The sequence below is a fragment of the Notamacropus eugenii genome, chromosome 3 (genome assembly GCF_028372415.1).
Source record: "Notamacropus eugenii isolate mMacEug1 chromosome 3, mMacEug1.pri_v2, whole genome shotgun sequence".
Taxonomy (NCBI): Eukaryota; Metazoa; Chordata; class Mammalia; order Diprotodontia; family Macropodidae; genus Notamacropus; species Notamacropus eugenii.
In genome coordinates, this window is record NC_092874.1 from 307,386,411 (window position 1) to 307,407,860 (window position 21,450).

At 44.5% G+C, this 21,450-nt stretch overlaps 1 protein-coding gene across 2 annotated transcripts in view; it reads right to left on the reverse strand.

Moving 5' to 3' along the window:
* The window catches only part of TAFA5 (TAFA chemokine like family member 5), a 598,737-nt gene extending 578,089 nt beyond the window's left edge, over nt 1–20,648 (reverse strand). Inside the window, exon 1 of one of the 2 annotated variants that reach the window (XM_072596549.1) lies at nt 20,003–20,307. In XM_072596549.1, the coding sequence (XP_072452650.1) occupies nt 20,003–20,114 (112 nt within the window). In that variant the 5' untranslated portion in view covers nt 20,115–20,307. Of the gene's footprint in view, nt 1–20,002 lie in introns of both variants that reach the window. The other variant, XM_072596553.1, reaches the window with a different exon arrangement.
* Between the last annotated feature and the right edge of the window lie 802 nt (nt 20,649–21,450).

Here is a 21,450-nt window from a genome sequence, read left to right on the forward strand (position 1 = left end):
AATCAGACTGGTTCCCAAACATTGGCCACAAACCTTCTGCTTTAAAATTCCAATGAGGAGAAACCCCTTCCTTCTCTAGGCAGAATATGCTAAGTGTATAAAATTTAAATTCATAGAAAATTCTGTGTGAAGTCAGGTAGGCTCTTGATGACTATTGCTTCCTTTATTAGAGGTACAGCGAGCATCTGTTTAATAATACTGTTTAGAAGAGGTCTGCACAACACATTGCCTGTAGGCCACTTGCAGCCAGTCAAAGGAATTTTGGCAGCCCATGAAAAATGTAGGGTTGCCACCACACACTTTCTGCTGTTTGTCAGGTGACCCACAGCAACCAACCATCATCATTCTGTCTTTAGTCTGACCTATCTGTGACCTAAAGAAGTTTAGCCTATTTTAATTTTGGCCCCTATCTACTTGCCAAGTTGTACAGATCTGGTCTAGAAGATTCCCAGGACTTGGCCCAGTGCTAGCAGAATCTATTTTTTTCCCTTTTCCTTTGACAATTAGGACATGTAGTCCCATTCCTATTCCCCATGATCTTTCCAATAACATGGACATTTTGCTGTTGAGTAGTCCAAATATCTTCCCATCAGTCCTCTCAATTGATCTTCACATTAGTCTTGTGGGCAAGGTAGGACTGTATTTTTTTTTCTATTTTGATTAATAGGAAACTGAGGCTCCAAGAATGGAAAAGGTCTTCCCAGGGTAATCAAGTGAGGAAGCATCAGGATCATAACTTAGATCCCAAGTTCCTAACTACCAAGTAGAGTAACCAACCTCTCACACGACAGTGAAAATGGACCCTACGTTGTATGTCTCTTTAAGCTTCCTTCCACTGCTAATGATCAGTGTCTATGTCCCAGGAAACAAGATAGACCAAGACCAGAGTCTCTGAGTGGTAATGGGGTAGGACATAGCATCTTTAAAATGTTCAACCAAGATGCCTGCATGAGTCACGGCTCAAAGAGGGAGGCATCTATGGAAAAGAGTGAATAATCTCATAGAAATGACAAGGAGTGTTTTGACAAGATCGATTTTCCAACCCAATCACTGTGTTATCTGGGTACAATAACAAACTTTCAGAGCCTAACTTGTTTTGCATTAACATTAATCACCATGGTTGTACCGGCTGAGCAGCACGTTCCACAGCCCACTCCTATCACAACAAACCCATCGTCCCCAAAGCCCAACATAGCCCAGCTGGCTGGGGCTTCTGCTGCCTCACCATTTCAAGACCTGCCACACTCCTCCAGAATCGTTTGCACATATTTAAAACTACTTGAGCAGACACAAGACAACCTTCTTGGCTAAGCAGCTCTTCAAGTCTTCTGTTTAACTTATATATGTAAAAATAGGGGGGGAAATCAGGTTTGCTTCTTAAATGAATGAAGCTCTAAAGAGACACAACAGTTCAACAATAATCTCTTATCAAGCACACCACCCATGAGGCACCTTCAAAATCAGTAACTCAGTTGATTCTGCCAACAACCCCGTAAGGCGTTATTATTCCCATTTGACAAACACAGAAACAGAGGTTCACAAAGCTATCATGATTTGTCATGATCTCTCAGTAAATAAGGGGCAGGGGCAGGAATCTGGACCCATTTTTCTGACTCAGAATTTTAGAGCAGGAGCATATCACAGAGTCAGGTCTTATAGCTGCAGGGGCCATAGAGGCCAAAGCATTCAACCTTCTTGTTATAAAAAGTTTGAGGCCTAGAAAGAAGTAGTGATTAGCTCAAGGTCCTAGAGGTGAAGCTTCTTTAAGAACTGGATGCTTCTGATAAGTGAACACCAAGCACTGAGGTGAAGACAAGCAGGGATAAAGCACCCACTCCCTCGGGAGGTGGCCCCTTTTTCTTTTTATACAGCTCTCATCGTTAGCAACATCTTTTACAGATGGACCCAAATCTGCCCCCTCTTATCCACTCCCATCCACTCCCAGGGGACTGAGCGGGATCATTCTGAACCCTTGTTCCCAGGACCTCTCAGAAGCCATTCATCACATGACCCTAAGACAAGCCAGCCCTAATTTTCACAACTCTTTCATAGATGACCGGTTAGATGGAGTCATGGATGGAATTCTGGATTTAGTGCTATATAAACTGGAGTTCTTTTGAATCCTGCCTTCAATAGTTACTACTTATGTGACCCTAGGCAAGTCATCTAAGTTTTCTCAAAATCAATTTCTTCATTGCTAAATTAGGATAATAATACCATTTACTTCATATGCCAGATTGCTATTATCCTCTTATTTTTACTGTTATATATCATGTCCACCAGTCCTCATCTCATTCTGGTTGTCCTCTTCTGGATTTGTTCCCCTAAAATATGACCTCTAGAAATGATTCTCTAAAATGCAAAACCAAGAAATGTTCATTACATGCCCTAACCCGAGTGTTGGAGTCAGAGGGAGGGGGAGATGGAGAGTTTGTCAGAGGCAGAGGCCCTGCATTCAGGGAGTGAGGTATCAAACACTCAAGCAGATGCAGATACAAGGGAGCACAGCTCAGCATAGGAGCAGTGGCTGGAAAACCATTTCTTTTGGATAAGTTGCTTGTTCTTCAGAAAAGGCTTCCTGAAGAAAGTAGTTCTGATCTGGGCTCTGAAGAATGTGTGGATTGTACTGGTAAATAGCAGGCAACTAAGACATAAACTTAGGAAAAAAACCCAGCAGGTAAACTATGGAAGAGCACTTCCCCCTCCTCATTGGGAAGTGGGGAATAATTAAGAAAGGAGTCAGGAAAAAAGGAAGCGTGGATCTCTCTACGAGTTATCAGCCAGAGAAGACTCAATTATCTCTAAATGGTTATGCCATGAGATATGGAGAAATCAACAAGCAAGGGAGATGGGACATGCAATGCTGCCCCACCTTTTTGTTGTTGTTCCTACTTCTGAAATGGAGAAAATTCCAATATAGGTGAACAAATGTTCCCTATCCTGCCCAGTGTATTTCTTCATCTTCTCCAGGTTGCTGAACTTATTTTCTATACTAGACATAAAATAGCCTGTCATTCAAATATTTATTAAGCACCTTCTGCCTACTTGTGTTCAGTTCTGGGGGATAAACTTTCCGTTTGGCATTGCTCTGCCCCCCTGGAACTCCAGGGATAGGATAAAGATATTATAGAAAAAGAAGCATAGAAAGCGATAGACGGATTCAGGAGCATTCCTGGAGGAAGTGGTGTCTGATTTGAGCTTTAAAGAACGGATAAGAAGCCCACAGGTTAAAAACAAAAAAGGAGAGGAAGGAGAGGCACCCTAAGACTGGGAAATACTAGAAGCAAAGGCCTGGAAGGTGAATCCAGGAGGAAATCAAGAAACAGTCAGTAGTCTATTTTTACAGGCTTGTAACATACATTGGGAGTAGGAATAGACGATAAGTCTGGGTAGTAGGGTAATGCCTAATTATGGAGGGCCTTGAATGTCAGCAAAGAGTGGGAGCTTTATCCTAGTTGTGAAGACAGAAAGACCAAGGTCTCACACAACTGAGAGGAGAATCAGTGTCTTATTAGGGCAAATGATGGGAGTCACTGAGACAGTTCTCAACATTTAAAGTTGAACAAATATGACATGACCAAGACTATAGAAACCTGGGAAGGGCATGAACCTCTAGCTGCACTGACACAGGCTCCCAAGGTAACTACTGTCTCAAAGGTAACACCTGGTGTGGTCACTATTATTCAGCTGTTTCATTCATGTCTGACTCTTCTTGACCCCATTTGGGGTTTTCTTGGAAGAGATACTGGAGGAGTTTGCCAGTTGCTTCTTTCACTCGTTTTACAGATGAGCAAACTGAATCAAACAGGGTTAAGTGATTTGTCTAGGTTCACATAGTGCGTAAATCTCTGAGGCTGGATTTGAACTGAGATCTTCCAGACTCAGTTCCAGTGCTATATCCACTGTACCACCAACATGTGATAACTGATACACTGTGTTTAATGGGGGTCCTAGGACCAAGGTAGGAGCAACTTAGAGGGATTTCAGAAAGAGAAATTAAAAAAAAAGAAATAGAAGTTGGCTTCAACAAGCAGTTTCTCTGAAAAAAGACTTTTGTCTACTGCCCCTATACTGAGCTGTGTTCCCTTGTATGTTACAGCATCTGCATTAGTGTCTGATTCCACACTCCCTGAAGGCAGGGCCCCCGTCTCTGCCAAACTTTCCATCTTCCTCTCCCTCTGATGAAAATACTCAGGCTGGGGCATACAGTGAGCATTTATTGGTTTTGCTTTTTACAGGATCATTTCTAGGGATCATATTTTAAGACAGCAAATCCAGAGGAAGACAGCCAGGAGGAGATGAGGAAGTTTTCTCTGATACCTTTATGAATCTGGATCTTTCTTCTAAGACAGTGAAGAGAATGTTTCCACGAAAATATAAATGCATTATTTGGGACAAGATTATCTAGATGACAAAGTCCGAAATATGGTCATGAGATTCATTCAGCTTCTAACTATACTTTTGAGCTTGGGCAAGATATAATGAAACAATTCAATAAATGATAGACTGTGGACCTAGTGCTATGCTTAGGATTAGGGAGAAGCTCTAGTCCTGCCCTCAAGAAACTTATTAGTGTAAAGGGGGATGCAGCAGAGTCACAGATCAATATAAGATGGGCCAGAGGGCCAGTGGAAAGATAGAAAATGTTCAAAGAAAATCTGAGGAGGGAAAAGTAACTTTCCTGAAGAGCAGGTTTCAGGGAAGATTTCATGCTTGAGGTGACAAAATGAACCACACTTTGAAGAAAGAGAAGGATCAGAACCAGTCTATAGATTGCATTCCAGACACTAGGGGATAGCTTGTGCAAAGATGGAGAGACAGGAGCTAGCTCAGCAAGACAAACAATTCACTTGGAATAAAAGACAGATGCCAAAAGACTAGAAAGATGAGATGGAGCCTGATTGTAATAGGCCTTCAGTGCCAGTACTGGTATTTTCTTTCCAGCACACTGGTAGTAGGGAGTCACTGTTTGGTCTTGAGCAGAAGAGTTACATGATTTTACTTGTGCCTTATGGACAATTCCTTAACAATCGTGTGAAAGATGGATTGAGGAAGGAAGTGAGGGACTCTCTCAACATTAGCGGGACAAGAGTTAGGAGGTGACTGTAAGGTCACAAGCAGTAAGAACCTGAAGGAAGTCAGTGGCTGACAGTTGAAAGGAGGTGATTGGATATAAAGGGTATTTCAAAGATATGTGATCAAAAGCTTAGTCATTACAGAAAGAAGAACAGGGAGGCAGAGACGAGAAGCACATTTGGGAAAGGAAAGAGTTAAGTTTTGGACATGTTGAGTTTCAGGTGTTGGTGAGGACTTTGGGGATGTGCTTCACAGGCAACAGGAAGTGTATGGTTGGCAACACAGGAGAAATGAAGACTTGAATTGCCTATTTGGGAGTCCTGTGTGTGAAAGAGAACACGGACACGCTCAAGATGACCACTGAGGGAGAAAGTTCAGTGAGGGGAAGAAAGAACTGAGGGCATAACTGCAGGGAGACCCCCATACTGAGAGAGCTGGAGAACTAGGAGGACCCATCCAAGAACACCAGGAAGCAACAGCTGGACAGCAAAGATGAGAGCAAGGAGAGAGTGGAAGCTTGGGGTCACAGAAAACACATGAAGGAGCAGGCATTAAATAACATAGAAAAGTCTAAAAGGATTGGGATGGAGAAAAGGAAATTAAGAGAATCGACTCTAGAGCTCCTAGGACTCCAGAGGTCAGCTAAGCCAAGCCTTCATTTTGAAGGTGAAGAAACAGAGGCCTAGGTAGTTTCTTGCTTAAGGTCACACAGCTAATGATGAGCAAGTTTCCCCATGGTCTTGGTGAAGATATTTGCAGTTGGGTGATGGATTTGTAATGGAGTTAACAGAGAGTCAAATAAGCAGAAGTAGTCGTCATAATCTCCTCTTGCTTGAGGTTTAGAAGACAAGACAAGAAAAGACTGATGGTTGTAGTGCCCATCAACAGGTCAGTCTTAAGGGCATGAGCAAGAGAAGGGGAATGGTGGCGCTGCTCATCAACAGGTCGGGAGGTTCAGTGGATAGGCAAGAGAAGAGACTTCTAAAATGGTTTACAAAAGTAGTTCTCCACCTATGAAAGCTAAAATTATTGTAAGAAAGGTCTTCAAATCCATATGTGAATCAGGCTTTATTATTTTTATCTCTCTTTAATGTCAACAAAAATGCAGCATGAGTCAGTATAATAATCAAATATACTTTCTGTAGACTGAATAAATTATATGCCTTATAGACATTATGATTTTCCCAATGTTTGTAGATGTCATTGTGTGAAATAAAATATAAGCTTATTTAAAAGTGCTACTGAATTCTTAGAAGGTTTTGTTATTGTGTATTTTCTTAATCATCACATTTTCTACTACAGCTGTTGTCATCTGAGGAACTGTGAGAGTTTTTGATGTGAACGAGTTGCTGAAGAACAGTGGACTCTGGAGCCTAGACTGGGAAGGCAGAGAGGAAGTGATTGTGAATTAATTATTCAATCAACAATATTATTAAATACAAAACAGCACTGTGCTGGGCACCGGGGCTCCAGAAACGAAAAGGAAACAGTCCCTGACTTCAGGGTCATTGAACATTCCATCACTGATACAACAGAAAAATAGAAGATACATATCTGTATATCTATCTATCTATCTATCTATCTATATATATCTATGTACATATACATAGATAGATATGTATGTATATATACATGTGTATTTGTGTGTATGTATGTGCATAGATACACATGCATATATACAGATATGTACACATACACATATACACATATATATGTTCTACATACACATAGAGTAGAGGTAGCAAGTGACATAAGGGAAAGAGATCTGGTCTTGGAACCATTAAGATTGGTTCAAGAGCAGCATCTGATACATACAGGCTGCTCTCATTGGTACAATATATTAGAATGGTCAGGCAATTTAAAATCTAAATATGTATAGATGTCTGTGATAAGTGATTATATATCCATAACTGTATTAACATTTTCTGTCTCTTCTGTTCTCTTCTGTTCTTCTTCTTCTTCTTCTTCTTCTTCTTCTTCTTCTTCTTCTTCTTCTTCTCCTCCCTCCCTCTCTCTGTCTCTCTCTCTGTCTCTCTCTGTCTCTCTCTCTGTCTCTCTCTCTCTCTACTTTGAAATTAGCACACAGATTTCCTGAGTCTTTTTCCCCATTCTTTTCGTTTTAACCCCTTATGGAAAATAATTCTCAGTGTCAATGTGGTGCCCAAAGTACCAAGATGACTAGAGTTAGTGTGCCAACCCCACCAATAGGTTGTATAAACTCCTTTGGTAGGAACAGAATAGACATTTCCGCAAAAAAGAAGACCATAATACTTTGATGCCTCAGAGGGACAGAATCCAAATCCTCCAGTGAGTATGAAGAAACAAAAGTGTGCAAACACTGAGAAACAAGCAACAGGAAAGTAGCTCTGCCCTCTGTGGACAGCTGGGAGTGCTGTCTAACCTGCCAACCTGGGAGGCACTAAGAGTGAGGGCAGGGGCCTTGTAGGGAACTGAGCAGCTTTCTAAAGTATCCATCCTTAGTCAGAAGCAGACACACAAGGTCTGATCAAGAAGATTCAGACAGAAAAGCCAAAAGAGACCCAACCTGGAGTTTGAGTCCAGACCCTATCACTAATTTGCAGTGTGATTCTCAGAAGCCACTGGCAGAATCTGAGCCTCAGTTTTCTCATGTATGGAGTTAGAAAACAGTCCTAACCTGCCTGCCTTGCAGGGCTCTTTTGAGAATGGCTGAGAAAAGGTGGCAAAAATGCTTTGAGATATATCCATAAGCATGGGATTATCATTCATTTGATTAATAATGCCTTTTCTGTATGATGCTTCTTGCACTAGTACAGAGGGAAGATTGATGAATAGGAATTGGGAGGGCTGTTTCCATCCTGGCTGAAGAATTTCCTCTGTGGATGGCCCTGGCTTGACAGATAGATAGCTAAGCTCCTGGAGGGCAGGAACCAGGCAATGCCAGCTAGTTCCGGTCACAGTGCTTAACATAATGTAGATGATGAATGAAGTTTTACTGAACTGAGGTCAGTTTGCTTCCTAAGCTTCATTCTCCTTAGCTATAAAATGGGGGTACAGGATCCTAGATCAAGAGTTGATAAAACCTCTTGAGCCATCTTGTCTGACAGAGTCTCAGTTTCTAAACTGAGATTCAGGGAAGTTAACAGAACAGTGGACCAGGGATCACTAAGACCTGAATTTAAATCCTCACACACCTCCTAGCTGTGTGACCATGGACAAGTCACTTCACCTCTGTCTGTCTCCGTTTACTGACTTGGAGATTTAGAGGGTTGGGGTCAATATTGTCTAAGGTCCCTTTCAGATGTAAATCTGTGATTCCATAAATTACTTGCCAAAGGTTACACAGGTGGCAAGCATGAAAGATGGGACTGAACTCAGGTCCTCTGACTATGCAGCCAATCAGTCCCCTTTGTCCCAAACTATGTAGCAGCCACTACACAGGGTTGTGTAGAAAACCTTAACAATGCCCTTTGTGTAACTGAGTCATAATGATGTTGGCAAGGACATCTTCTATTTGAGTGCAGGGTGGGCCAACCCAGGACAGGGGCCCTGGCAGCTGACCCTAGTGTGGCTGCTGAACACCTCTCTGAACTTAGTAGCCCAAGGGGGGAACCAATAGATTCCAGTGGAGCTGTGCAGGTGGGCACAATCAGGGACCCCAGACTCCAGGGTCTTCCCAGTGAATTACACAAAGTTTCCTCCAACTCAAGGCTGCCTGGAAGGACTAAAGGTCCTCCGTATTATCCAGCATATTTCTGACTAGAAACATGACTTCTGGAAGCCCAGAAATTTCAAAAGAGTTCCATTTGCCTAACTGGAGTCAAAAGTAATTCCTCAGTCCATTCCTGCCAGTCATCTTAATAAGTAAGCAAACTTTAAAAGTTCTTGTGGAATCCTTGAACACATGAGCTGGTGTGGAGGAAAGAAAAGGAAATCCATATGGAGGGATGTGAACTGGGCTGCTAATTCAGGGTACATGGGGGCACCTTATGTCCATGGGAGTGGCTGCTGACTAATTTTATTACTTTTCCTTTTCATTCTGAGGCCAAATCAGTTTGATTCAATTAAATGGACATTCATTGCATCCCTAAGCTTCAGTGCCAGACATTGTGTGCTAAGGACATAAAGACAGTCAGGAAACAGACCCTGCCCACAAGGAGTTTATGGTCTACAGCTGAGGTGGAGAACCTGTGTCCTTGAGGCAACATGTGACCTTCTAGAAACTTAAGTGCAGCCTTTTGACTGAATCTTAATTTTAAAGAGCAAATCACCTTTTGTCTACAGCATCATGATAGAGACTACAATTAAAATGCCAGAAAAGTTTTGGCCAAAACTAGCAAGAGTGACCCAGGGCCTCTGACTGAAAAGACCCTTTAAGAGAGTCTTTCTCAGTTATTGGGGAAGAAAAATGCAAATCTCAAAGTCACCCTTGAGGTTCTATTCTTTATCTTTCCACAGACAAATCAATAAATTTACTAAGCACCTACTATGTGGTGGAATGGCTTTGGAGTCAGAGAACCTGGAGTTAAATCTTGTCATTCAGTTTTAGAATCTGTGTAATGTGTGGCAAGACCTGAAACCTCCCCCGGCTCCAGTAGCTTCATCTGTAAAATGAGAGGATGGGATTGGAGGCTTGCGAGGTTCCCTTACTCACATTCCATGTTTCAGCAATCTCACATGCCAGATTTAAACAGCACATTTATGACATGAGACCTTTGGTGAAACTCCCTCCTCATTCGTGGCTCACTTCCAAGTTATCTTCTATTACTTTTACACAGTTTTAACATGTGTGCCCTCAGCAGAATATAAGCTGCTGGAAGTCAGGGACAATTTCACTTTGTCTTGTATGCCCAGTGCCTGACACATAACACAACAGGGCTTTAATAAATACTGGTTACTTGACCGTTATGTGCCAAGGACTGTGCCTGGAATGTGAAGACAGAAGTGAAACAGTCCCTGTACTCAAGGAGCCTACATTCCATTGCAAAAGACAGTATGTATAAGTATATGCTATATAAGTATATAGTAGAAGCATATACAGCATAAATATATGCAATCCCATGTTTTGTAAAACAAATGCAACTTGCTTCCTGGCTTCTGTCAAGACCGAGCCAAAATCTTACCTTCTCCAAGAAGCCTTAGCTGATATTCCTTCACTCTAGTGCATTCTCTCTGTTGTTTATTCCCAATTAATTTGGCATAAGTTTTGTTTGTATACAGCCATTTGTGACTTGTCACCCCCATAAGCCATGAGCTCTGTGAGGATAGGAACTGTCTTTGGCCTTTCTTTGTATCCTCAGCACTTAGCACAGGGTCTGACACCTAGGAGACGCTTCATAAATGTTCATTATTGACAAGTAATGTGATTTACTTAGTCTTTGTTCTTCTTAGTCCAGTGCCAAGCACATTGTAAGAATTTAATAAATTCTTGACACCTGGTACACCTCATGCCCTGGCACCAGGTCTCTATACCCAATAGGCCTGTGGTTATAAAACCATTTTTTCTCACCACAGAGGTAAAACTTGATTCTTGTTTGGCAAAAGATCAGAAAATTGGTGCTTGCACCAGCCATTGGCAAGGGCAAACTCCACCCAAGTCATGGGACCTCCAGTGGGAACTCACAGTTCACCCTTTGAGAATCTCCAGCAAGCCTTTTCCACTTCTGACACACCATTTCTATGGCTCCTTCCCAGTCCCGACATACCCTGTTCTCAGTTCCCTTTCAGTGTTATATTTTATGGTCTTAGAGCAGAGACCTTGTGATACCTAATTATTATCTCCCCAGCCTTCAATACAATCTTGGTCTCTTCTATCTTTTCATTACTATTATTCTATAAAGTCCTGGAGGGTAGGAGCAAAGTTTTTCACTATGAATTGGCCCTAATGTTTAGCCTGGGACCTGGCAGAGAGGAGGAAGTTACAACATGCATGTTGAGTAGGATGAATGCAACAAATCACTCTGTGGACCACTTGGTGATCAAGGGACTTCCAAGAGCAGTAGATCAAAGGTCCCATCACAATCTCTCATCTCCCCCTGAAAACTCCCCCTCCATACCTGGGGACCTCTCACCTATAGGATCCTCAATTACATCTCAGGGTAGGCTATGGGGCAACAAGCAGCTGGCATTTTGTAGAGGTCATTAATTCTTGGGCACTACGTTTCCATTCCAGACTGAGCCGTTCTAAACAAGGTGCAACTGTGCTGCTCTATAAGGAAATGGGGGCTTAATGTTTTGTTTTCTTTCATTTTCAAGTGTCCCATTATCATAACATTTCTCTATAATGATGCCTATAAAAGTCACCCGAAAATACTTTACGCTAGAAAGGATGATGTATATATTTCATCGCTATTGTGAGTTAGGAAAAAGAACCAAATGAACAAAGAGGAATTTAGCCCCAGAGCACACAGATTTTCATAGTTATGGGATTAGCTTTCTTCTTCATCCCTCTTTCCTTGGACAAATTGAGCTTTTGCCCAACAGGTATAATTGAAATATGCTTGCATATTTGGCAAGAACCTGATGCCTATCATGGATTGTATGCTTTAGCTGAGGCTAAGACTTAGGGAGAAACAAAAAAAAAAAATGAAAGCTTCAACAAGTTCCTCACCTTTCCTTTGACCCTGTTACAAAATGCCTCTAACGACCCAATTCCTTTTCAGCAGGGAGCAGATATTAATCAGAAATCCACCTGAATTGAGGAATATGAGCTTTGTGAGTCTAGTTTACTCTCATATTTTACTAATTATTTGATATTTTCACTCTACCTTGAAATATCTCAAGGATCCATGATATCCCAGAGATATATATCCCAGAGACAGAAGAGGCAGTAGAGGGTTGTGGAGTTCAATGACCTATGTTAAAAGTTGTCTCTGTGTTACTAATTGTGACCTGTGTTATCTTGGGCAAGTCATAACCCTTGTTATGGTTTTATCATCTGTAAAATGAGGAGGAACACATGATCTTTGAGGTCCATTTTTTCTTGAGCTTTTCCAATTCTATGATGTTTGCTATGTGAGTAAACCTTCAAATGACACTTAGTAAAATCCCTCTACACTTTCATAGGGGCAGCTAGTGGGCACCATACTGCATAGAGGACTGGTCTAGAGCCAGGAAGACTTTCCTTCATGAGTTCACATCTGGTCTCAGGCACTCATTAGCTATGTGAAGTCATTTAACCTTGTTTTCTTTGATTTCTTCATCTGTACAATGAGCTAGAAAAAAAAAACACTCCAAAACAAAACAAAACAAAAAACAAACAAAAACAAATAGGGGTTTCAGAGACAGGTTCACACAATACTGGGGAAAAGAGGGAGAGGGGCTCTATTTGGAGATAAAAACCATGTTGATTTCCAATCCTGATTCACGCACTTTCTACTCCCCTTCTCTAGGTCTCAGGTTCCTTATCTGTAAAATGAGTGGATGAGACTAGATAGTCCCCTGGGGGGTTCTTTCCAGCTCTGACCTTAGGAGCCTTTGGACCCATTGTTCCATCTCCCTGTTTAGGGACAGCCCTCTGGTAGACCAACCTTCTTTCCCTTTTTCAACCAGAGTGATCTTTAGTCAGCAGACACCCAGTCCATGAGTGACCTATCATTTCAAACTTACTCAGATGCACAGGCCCTGCCGCTGAGAGGATAGATTCATCTCCATCATGAGACCTCAGAAAATAATTTGACAAGCATAATCATTAATCACCACAAACTCCAAGTCCATGTGTTTTCTCTCCTCTTCTTCTGATCCTAAAATAAATTCTTTTAAAAAGCCCAAATATGCTTGATAATTACCACACCCATCAGAGTTCTCCGAAGCATGTTTTTACAAGAGGGTAAAAAAGGTGCTGACTCAGTTGATCATGTAGCCTTGATGCCAACACTAGGTCTGTTCTGCTTTATTTCTTCCCTGACAGGGGTTCAGATGCCAGCAAATGCCATTTAGGGTGCCCTCTAATGGGAAGCTGACAAACATCCAAAAGGCTGAGCACCTCTTACCCTTTTGGGTCCTGGCAACAAGAGGTAGCTGAGGTGCACTTATTGGGAAAGGAGAGAAAAAACAGAATTAAAGGTTCCTGGAGATGTTCAGCACATCAGGGGCCATGTAGTCAAGCCCCTGCCCCCAAAACAAATATTCTACCTCCCTTAAAAAAAAAGACACCTTTCCTCTGCTTGAATTCCTCTAATGATGAGGTACTTATTACCCTAGGGCATCCAGCTGTTGCCACCTCTTACAGGAAGCCCTTCATGATCAGATCCCTCCATTTGTCAGCCCTCTTTCTCTTTTAGACACAATTGGTAGATACTTATCTGCATTACCCTATGGAATATAATAAATAACTGAAGGGAAGGATTTGTTGGCTCTGTGGACCTTTGGCTGCTTAGCACAATACCTTGCATGCAGTAGTCACTTAATGTATGCTGAATTGAATTGAGATTCTCTTACAGAGCTACTAAGGTTTGTCCATTTAATTTTGCCATCTATTTTAATATAATAGGTTTTCTCTGTAATTCTCTATATTTTATTTTATGCAAAAAAATCTGAGGAGGTACCCTTAGGTTCACTAGATTCCCAAAGGATCTATGAAACCCAAGAAAGGTTAGTTTGGCAGGTAGATTTCTATTCTTCTGAACAGAAAATTAAATTTAAGAAGAGGGAATGCAATATGAGAGATGAACTTCTAAATAGCCATGCTTTATGGCATCTCCTGTACTTTCAATTTTATTCAATCAAGGAGACCACAAATACAATCTAAGCAGCAGCAATAAGTCATCTTTTAATCTCTCCCCAATAAAGAGTAAACAACAATGTATCTATATTTATATTGATATATACACACATATGTATACACACATACACACACATATATATATACACACACATATACACACAGATACACACACACACACACACACAACATGGAAATGCCTGCTCTTGGGGAGTGTTTTCAATTAAAGGTTAGCAATGCCCCCCGATGATTTAGCATGTGACCTTAAATTTACTGTTAAACCAGATAACAGCCTTTAAAAAAGCAGTGACAACTCCTTTTTGCATGTTGTATTTCACAGCTTAAAACTAGTTTGTATGCATTTTCTCATTTTTCTCTAACAAGAGCTCTGTGACATCAAGAAGATGGTTATGACTGGCCCCGGTACAAGAGATGAGAATTCTGAGGGCATTTGCCCCAAGGTACAGCCAAGAATTGACCCCATCGTTCCTGCCTCCTTTGGATTAGTGAATCCTCAGTCATTATCGCAATGTCCCACAGTGAGGGTTTCAGAAATGTTTGTTCACTGACTGCTTCTCATTTGGTTACATCTTGGTGCCTCTCAGGGAAACAAATAGAAACCAAATTTGGCAGATTTTAATTCAGATTTTCATTTCTCTTTCAAAATTCTGTGTTTATAGAATAATCTTCTAATCTGCCCCACCCCATGCCAACTGAGCAGACCTTGTCACAAATGTTAGGACTCTTATGGTTTCAGACGCATTTCCCTTTTTGGGTTCTATATTTTAATGCATTCCTATGCCTTTTTTCTGTGGAGTGTATGATTACTCCCTGGGTCCCCCATCTCCCTATATACCTTTTTCTCAGGTTAGTACCTACTAAGTCTGCCCCATGTGATGCACAGCCCATAGAATTTTAAGCGTCTGATATCTGTGTTACACACCCTTATTGAATTCAAGTTCTGGAAGGGTAGGTATTGTGCTTTATCTAAGTATCATGCTCTCCGGCACCAGACCAGGACTTCCCACAGCATAAGCAACAAAGAAATGTGCGTCCAACTTGAATTCACCATCCTGTGCACTGAAAAGCTACAGCATGACCAAAGCAGGGCTAGCAAGCCTGAGCGAGGAGATTTTGAATCACCCTGTACATCCCCATGTGGGCAGGGTCTGGCTCACTTTTCTCAGGACTTACCACACTTCCTAGAAAACAGTAGAAACTTGATAAATATATGCTGATCAATTGACTATTTCCCTATTGGACCATAAGCACAATCAGAGTAAGGGCAGTACCATTTACCTTGTATGTACCTCCCAGTGCTCTATCAGTCTAGGGTGCTGGATCCTTTAATAACAATTATCGATTTAAAGTCAAAAGGGACCATCAATGCCCCAGTGACATCATGTCCACCATCGTTAATTTAACAGCTGCATCTCCTTGTTTGTGCTTATGACTTAAAGTACAAATATCTTCTTTTTCATTTGTTTCTGACAACAGATATTGTCATCTCACTTTTATAACTCAACAGAATCAACTATGACCTTAGCACAGCTATAGTGAGTGAGGACATTCAACTGTGACAGGACCACACCAGAAATCACCCCCAGCAGAACAAACCCCTAGCCATGCTACCTTCAGAACTGCTGCCAAATTTGGCTGGAACCCCCATCCAAAATGCCAGATGTTTATTACCATCTTATTTGGACTTTTTCCTGTTATCAATTCAGAAGCAACACAAGGTGGTAGCTAGACAGACAATCTTGGAGTCACAAAGACCTGTGTGCAGGTCTCCAATTGACCCTGGGCACATCAGATATCTTGTAAATTGTGTCTGGTAACTTTCTAAGACTGTCAGTTACTACTTGGGTACCAGTTGACATTTGTGAGTGTTTTCAGTGACATGGAATCCTGCATCTAGACTCATCCCTTCTTCATATGTGTGTATATGTATTATATATATGCATATGTATATATGTGTATATATGTATGTATTATATATACATATATAAATAGATGCATACATTATACCTAAGAATTTTTGCATATATAATGGGATATGAACGATGGAATGTTTAGTATTTTAACAATTAGAACTGTAGAATGTCAGAACTTGAAGGAGTTTAGCCCAAATCTCATTTTATTAGAGGATATTGAACCCAGGGAACGAAAATAACTCGCCTAAGGTCACACAGCAAGAGGCGGAGGATCTGAGATCAAAATCCAGGTGAGCTCCTGCCTCTCAGGATGAATTTCTACCCACCATAATAGTTGACTCCCTTTGCTTCTTGCATACTCCAATGTATGCGTATTTTTAATTGATATCTCCGCCTACTTTTTCATTTCAGATTCACTGTGGCATGGACTTGTGCATTTCAGTGACTTAAATGCACTTTGAGAGACATTTCCTGGCTGAATGACAAATGAATGTTTCAATCTCATCTCCATCTCCTAGCGCCTGCTCTGGGACAATGACTCCCCTGAGAGCCCCAGAGCACACAGTACGGTATGAGATGCTATGTGAACTTTTCATGTTGGCAGGGTCTCTGCACCTGCTGAAAAGATACATATCCATATTAAAGCAAGCCCCCTGTGATTTAACCACATATGTATCTTCCTCACATCTCCCCCTCCCCAGTAATGGGGGGGGGGAGAAACAAGCCTTGGTTTCTATGGCAACACATCTAATTGATGGGATGCAGGTCTCTGTCCAACCATAGGGTGGAGCCAATCTCCCTAAATATGAATCCAAACATTTGAGAAAGGAAGACTCTTTCATAGCAGCCAAGCAAGATTTCCAAATTCAAAGGCAGACAGAAACAGAATCAGTGCTGTGTTGGGGGGGGGGGGGGGAGAGAGAGAGAGAGAGAGAGAGAGAGAGAGAGAGAGAGAGAGAGAGAGAGAGAGAGAGAGAGAGAGAGAGAGAGGCAAGAATTTAATAGGGATGCTAACTGAGCTCTTGCATCATGCTTATCAGTGTTCCCAAGACTAGAATAACAAGGGACCAGGTCTATAGAAGAGATAACAGGTTGGAGAATACAATTTCTAACTGCTTAGTAAAGTAATTTGTCCTCAAGTACATTAAATATCCTTCCTCAGCCCAGATACTTTGGAGGCACCTATAGGAAATACGAGAACCACGAAATTTGAATTTTATCAATGTTGTTGGTACAATGAAAGTCAGACATTCCCCCATGGGACTACAATCTCAATGAGAGACATAAACTATCAACGTAGAGTCTGGGGTTTGAGTGGATTTTGTTTTTGCTTAATACATTGTAATTGTATTCTATATGTTTGTGTGTGTGCATGTGCATATGCAAGAGAGGGAAAAGGAGGGAGGAAGGAGAGAGAGGAGAGAGAGAGAAAGAAGAGAAGGAAAGAGGAAGGGAGAGGGAAGTGAGGAAAGGGATATGAGGAGAGAGAGATATGAAGGTGTCTGTGTTTGATATAATTGTGTCGCGGAAGCATGAAATACATAAAAAATGTGAAGTAAACTCAAACTTTGCATCAGTCAGGGTTTTAATTCCCTTGGAGGGCAGATGTTATAGTGATGTTCCTTGGCCTTAATTTTTTTCTTTCTTTTCTTCCCCATACTTCCCCACCCCCATCACGTTTAAGATATTTTTTCAGTACCAGATCATAGATAAACAAGATCAGATACTGTCTCACTGGGCTCCTCCTGAGTACTTGCATCTGCACCCCAAGCCCCACCATGTTGCTCTCTTTTTGGTAGCAGACTTGATGCCCACAAGCCTCCCCAGGCATTAGCACTCAGGAGCTCCTAAACTAATACGGGTGAACATTGGAGATGGCACCTCCAGTCATTAAGTCAGGGAGCCAGGCGCAGAGATGCTGGAGTGAGTTGACACTGCATATTTTAGACGTTGCTGGTGTGCAGTGAACCCTGGGTAGCAGAAAGGAAATTCAGGGTGTTTGAGTAACAGGAGGCAGGGTGAGATTTGCTTGACAAAACAATTAGGAGATTGTTCTTTTGAACACATCAGGAAGCTGTTCCATTGCTTATAGCAATGAGTTCTGGAAACAGGGGCTCACCTTGAGAGCAGCAACTTTCCAGGAGCAGAAATCAGATCATGTATGTGACACAAAAGAGCGTAAGTAATGACGGAATGGAAGATGAGGGTTGTCACTTTCCAACACACTGGAAACAATTCATTTCTGTCACCTCAGATAATGGTATGGCCAAGTCCACACACACTGCAGGAGTCCTTCTTAGTTAAACTACTGCAGTCTCACAGAGTCTTGCTGTTCTTACCCAGGAAACCTGTGGCTAGGTAGATGTGAATGTGCAGAAAGGAATATGGAGGGAAATGGATGAAACTCTGCCTATGTATATATAGTGTCTGCTCACCCCTCCCCTTTCCCTGACCCAAGCCCAGAAGAAAGCACCCTCTCCCTTGCTTTCGATAAATTTCAGAGGGCACCGGGCTCTCTGCAAAAGTCAATCATTTATGTCAAGTCTTAGACACCTGAACTTCTCATCCACACAGCAAAGGCCTTGGCAGGGAATCCGAATGGCAACGGAAACAAGGATGCCTATATTCCAGACAACTGTAGTCTGGTGGAGGGAGTCAGGCTGCTCGGAGGCTGGCCGAAGGCTCCGAAATGGAGCCAAGTCGGGGAGCAGGTTCCTTCTCTGCTCACTGCAACCTCATTTCAGAGACTGCTGAAGGATATTGCATCTGCTCAGGAAGGAAAGATGGGAAATGGGGGTAAGGGAGGGCCAGAGCTGGCCTCTTTTGGAAAAGGGAAAAAGAGCTAGACAGAATCCATGTTTCTTTTTCTCCAACTCAGCGCCCACAGCAATTCCTCTGCCCATGTCAGGGCTCGGCATTACTCCTCTCCCTGAAGGATAAGGAGAGGTTTCGATGTATGTCCCAGGCAGCAGGACCAGACACGGACCACAGTAACCGCGTCCCCTCCCAGAGAAGAGAACTATAAATGAACTCCTCACCCTACTACACTCTGCTCAAGTTCCCCGGGTCCTTGGAAGCTAGAGGGGGCTTGTGATTGATTTTCCTATAGCTATCGCCTGCAGCTCTGTTGCTTTTTCATTTGGAGGGGGGAGGAGACTGGGGAAGCCCAGAAGGAGGCAACTAAAGCAAACAATGTTCCATCCATGTCTCCTCAGTGATGCTTACTCCATATCTCCACCAGCTGTGCCTGCTGGCTTGCCCTCAGAAACCTCTGCTTACTCTAGACCCACGAAGCTTCAGGCAAGAATCAAAGACGCTCAGGGAAACACTGAAAGGCGACTTCTCCCCCGGTCTCCACATATCGGCCCCCAACCGCCCCAGTCAACCAAAGCAAAATTGCCTCCCATTTGGAAGCCAGAAGCTCCATCTCCCTGCACCAGGCAGGACTTCTTAGCGATACGTCAGTGTGGAGATGGCGTCTTTGAGAGGAGATGAACATCCAGCAATCAAAGGACAGGGCAGTTAGGATAGAGGAGGAAAAAACAAACAAAAAAACAAAACTCCCACACTAAGCAAGAAATCCATGGAAAGCTGGACTGGATGGATGAATTTCGAATTGACCTAGGCTAGGCTAAACCAATGCTGGGTTCCCAATCAAAGAGATTCCATAATCGTTCGCATCGCCCTAGTGATAATATGAAGCCATCTGTCATTCCAGTGTGACCGTCTGTCCCCTTTGCCCCAAATCCAGAGGAGAAGGGTAGGAAGGGAAGGCGGGTAGGAAGACTGTTCACCAAGAGACCCATCCGTAAGTGGGGCTGAGTAGGTATCCATGGGCAAGGAGGCTCCAGCTCCTTCCCGAAGTAGGCTCTGAGGCCAGCACTTAACTCACAGGAGGGGAGCTTGCCAACCCCAATCTGTAGCTCGCTTTCGATAGGAAGGATGGCCCCCTCCTGTCCTAAGAGCCAGGATTAGCTAGCATAAACTGCTCCCCGTTCCGGGGCGGTTTAACACAAGGATCACTGCCATTTTGGGTCCAGTTTTCCGGTTGGGCAGAGAAGGGAAGGGAAGGACAGGAAGGTACTGTCCTGAGGGGGTATCGGGCTCCCCATTGTGCTTCTCCCCCTATTTGGGGCTAGTGAAGAGGCTATTTGGGGGTTGGGATGCGGATGCCAGAACACATCTGCGCCTTTGCCCAGGGCACTGCCTGGGGGCCAGGGCTAGGGTACTGCACGGCGGGCAGAGGGTGGGGGACTGTCAGAGGTGGGGGTGGGGGGGAAGGGGTACTCACTGCAGTAGGCAATCAGCAGGCTCGCCAGGATCATGAAAGCCCAAAAAGTTGAGGACATGCTCGGCAAGGCGTTGGCATCTTTCCGGCGGCTCCTCTTGGGGGATGGCGCCATTGAAGCCGCTTCTCCGGGGCACAAGGAGGTGGGGGGCGCAGCGCGTCTCACCAGCCAGCGCTCCCCGGGGCAGATCGCGATCGCCTGTCTCCACGTGTAATCCCAAGGAGCCACATGTTCACGCCTGGCCTCCGGCGGCAGAGGCGGCACGGGCACTGGCACGGGCGGTGGCACCGGCGGCGGCGGTGGCGGCGGCGGTAGCCCCGTCACGTCTGGAGGCGCATCGTCTCCCCCTCCGCGCCCGCCCCGCCCCCAAACCGCTGAGGCCGCTCGCTGGAAGGATCCCCAAGCGTGCCCTCGGACAAGCGGCTCTCCAGCCCCGGCCAGGGAGAGGAGCAGAGGAGGGATGGCCCGGGAGCGGTCTTCCCCGAGCAGCGCGTGGAGAGGGGTGGGGGGTGGGGTGCAGAGGCAGCAGGCCTGGGGGTGGCAGTGGGACGGTGGAGAAGCGGCCCCCACTTGGCTATCGAGGGGCAGGAAGAGAAGTTGGCCTGCTGGAAGGCGACCCCTCACTGCGGAGGAGCTGGGGTGCTGGGGCTAGGGGCAGGAGCCCCTCGGGGCGAGCGGAGTGTCCCTGGCTCTGGTTCGAGGAGCGGGGAGCAGAGGAGTCGAGGAGCCGAGCGCGGTGGCAGCGGTGGCGGCAGAGCCGGGAGCAGCAGCAACACCCGGCCGAGGGAGAGGGGGCGGGCTCCGGCGCTCCTCCCTCCTCTCTGGACCCGCCCCTCGGCGCGGTTCCGCGGGAGGGGGAGGGAGGATGCTCGGACCCGGCTCCAGATGGCCCTCCCTCTGCCTTCTTGGTCGCCGCGGGAACCCAGGGGCTTTCTTGGGCTGGAAGTGTCTGGTCCGGTCAGAAGAGACAGATCCTGGGGAGGCCTGCCTCCTGCTCCGGCTGGGGCTCGGGAGCATCCCCCCTCCCCTTGGAGGACGAGCAGGGAAGGGGATGGGGATAAGGATGGGGATGAGGATGCTGGGGGAGGAGAAGGAGGAGGAGGGACGGGGGAGGGAGGAGACCAGGCTGCCGGAGTCAAGCGCCGGCCGAGCCTGTGGATGGCGACAGAGACGGTCGCACTCACCCACAGCCACAGGCTGGACCCAGGAGCTCGAGCCGCCCAGCCCCCTCCCTCCCAGAACGTGCTACTCAGGCGGGGGCGGGGTGCGGGAGCACGGAGAAGCCCCGAGATCTCTCTTCCCCGCCATCACTATCTCTCCCTCCCCGCTCCGCTTATCTAGCCGCTGGAGCTAGCCAGTGTGGTTGCGGGTCAGGCTGCGGGGTTGGGAGGTGGGAAGGATGGTGTCGAGCGTTGTTTCTAAAGACAGTTTGGGGGTCTCTGGCCCTGTT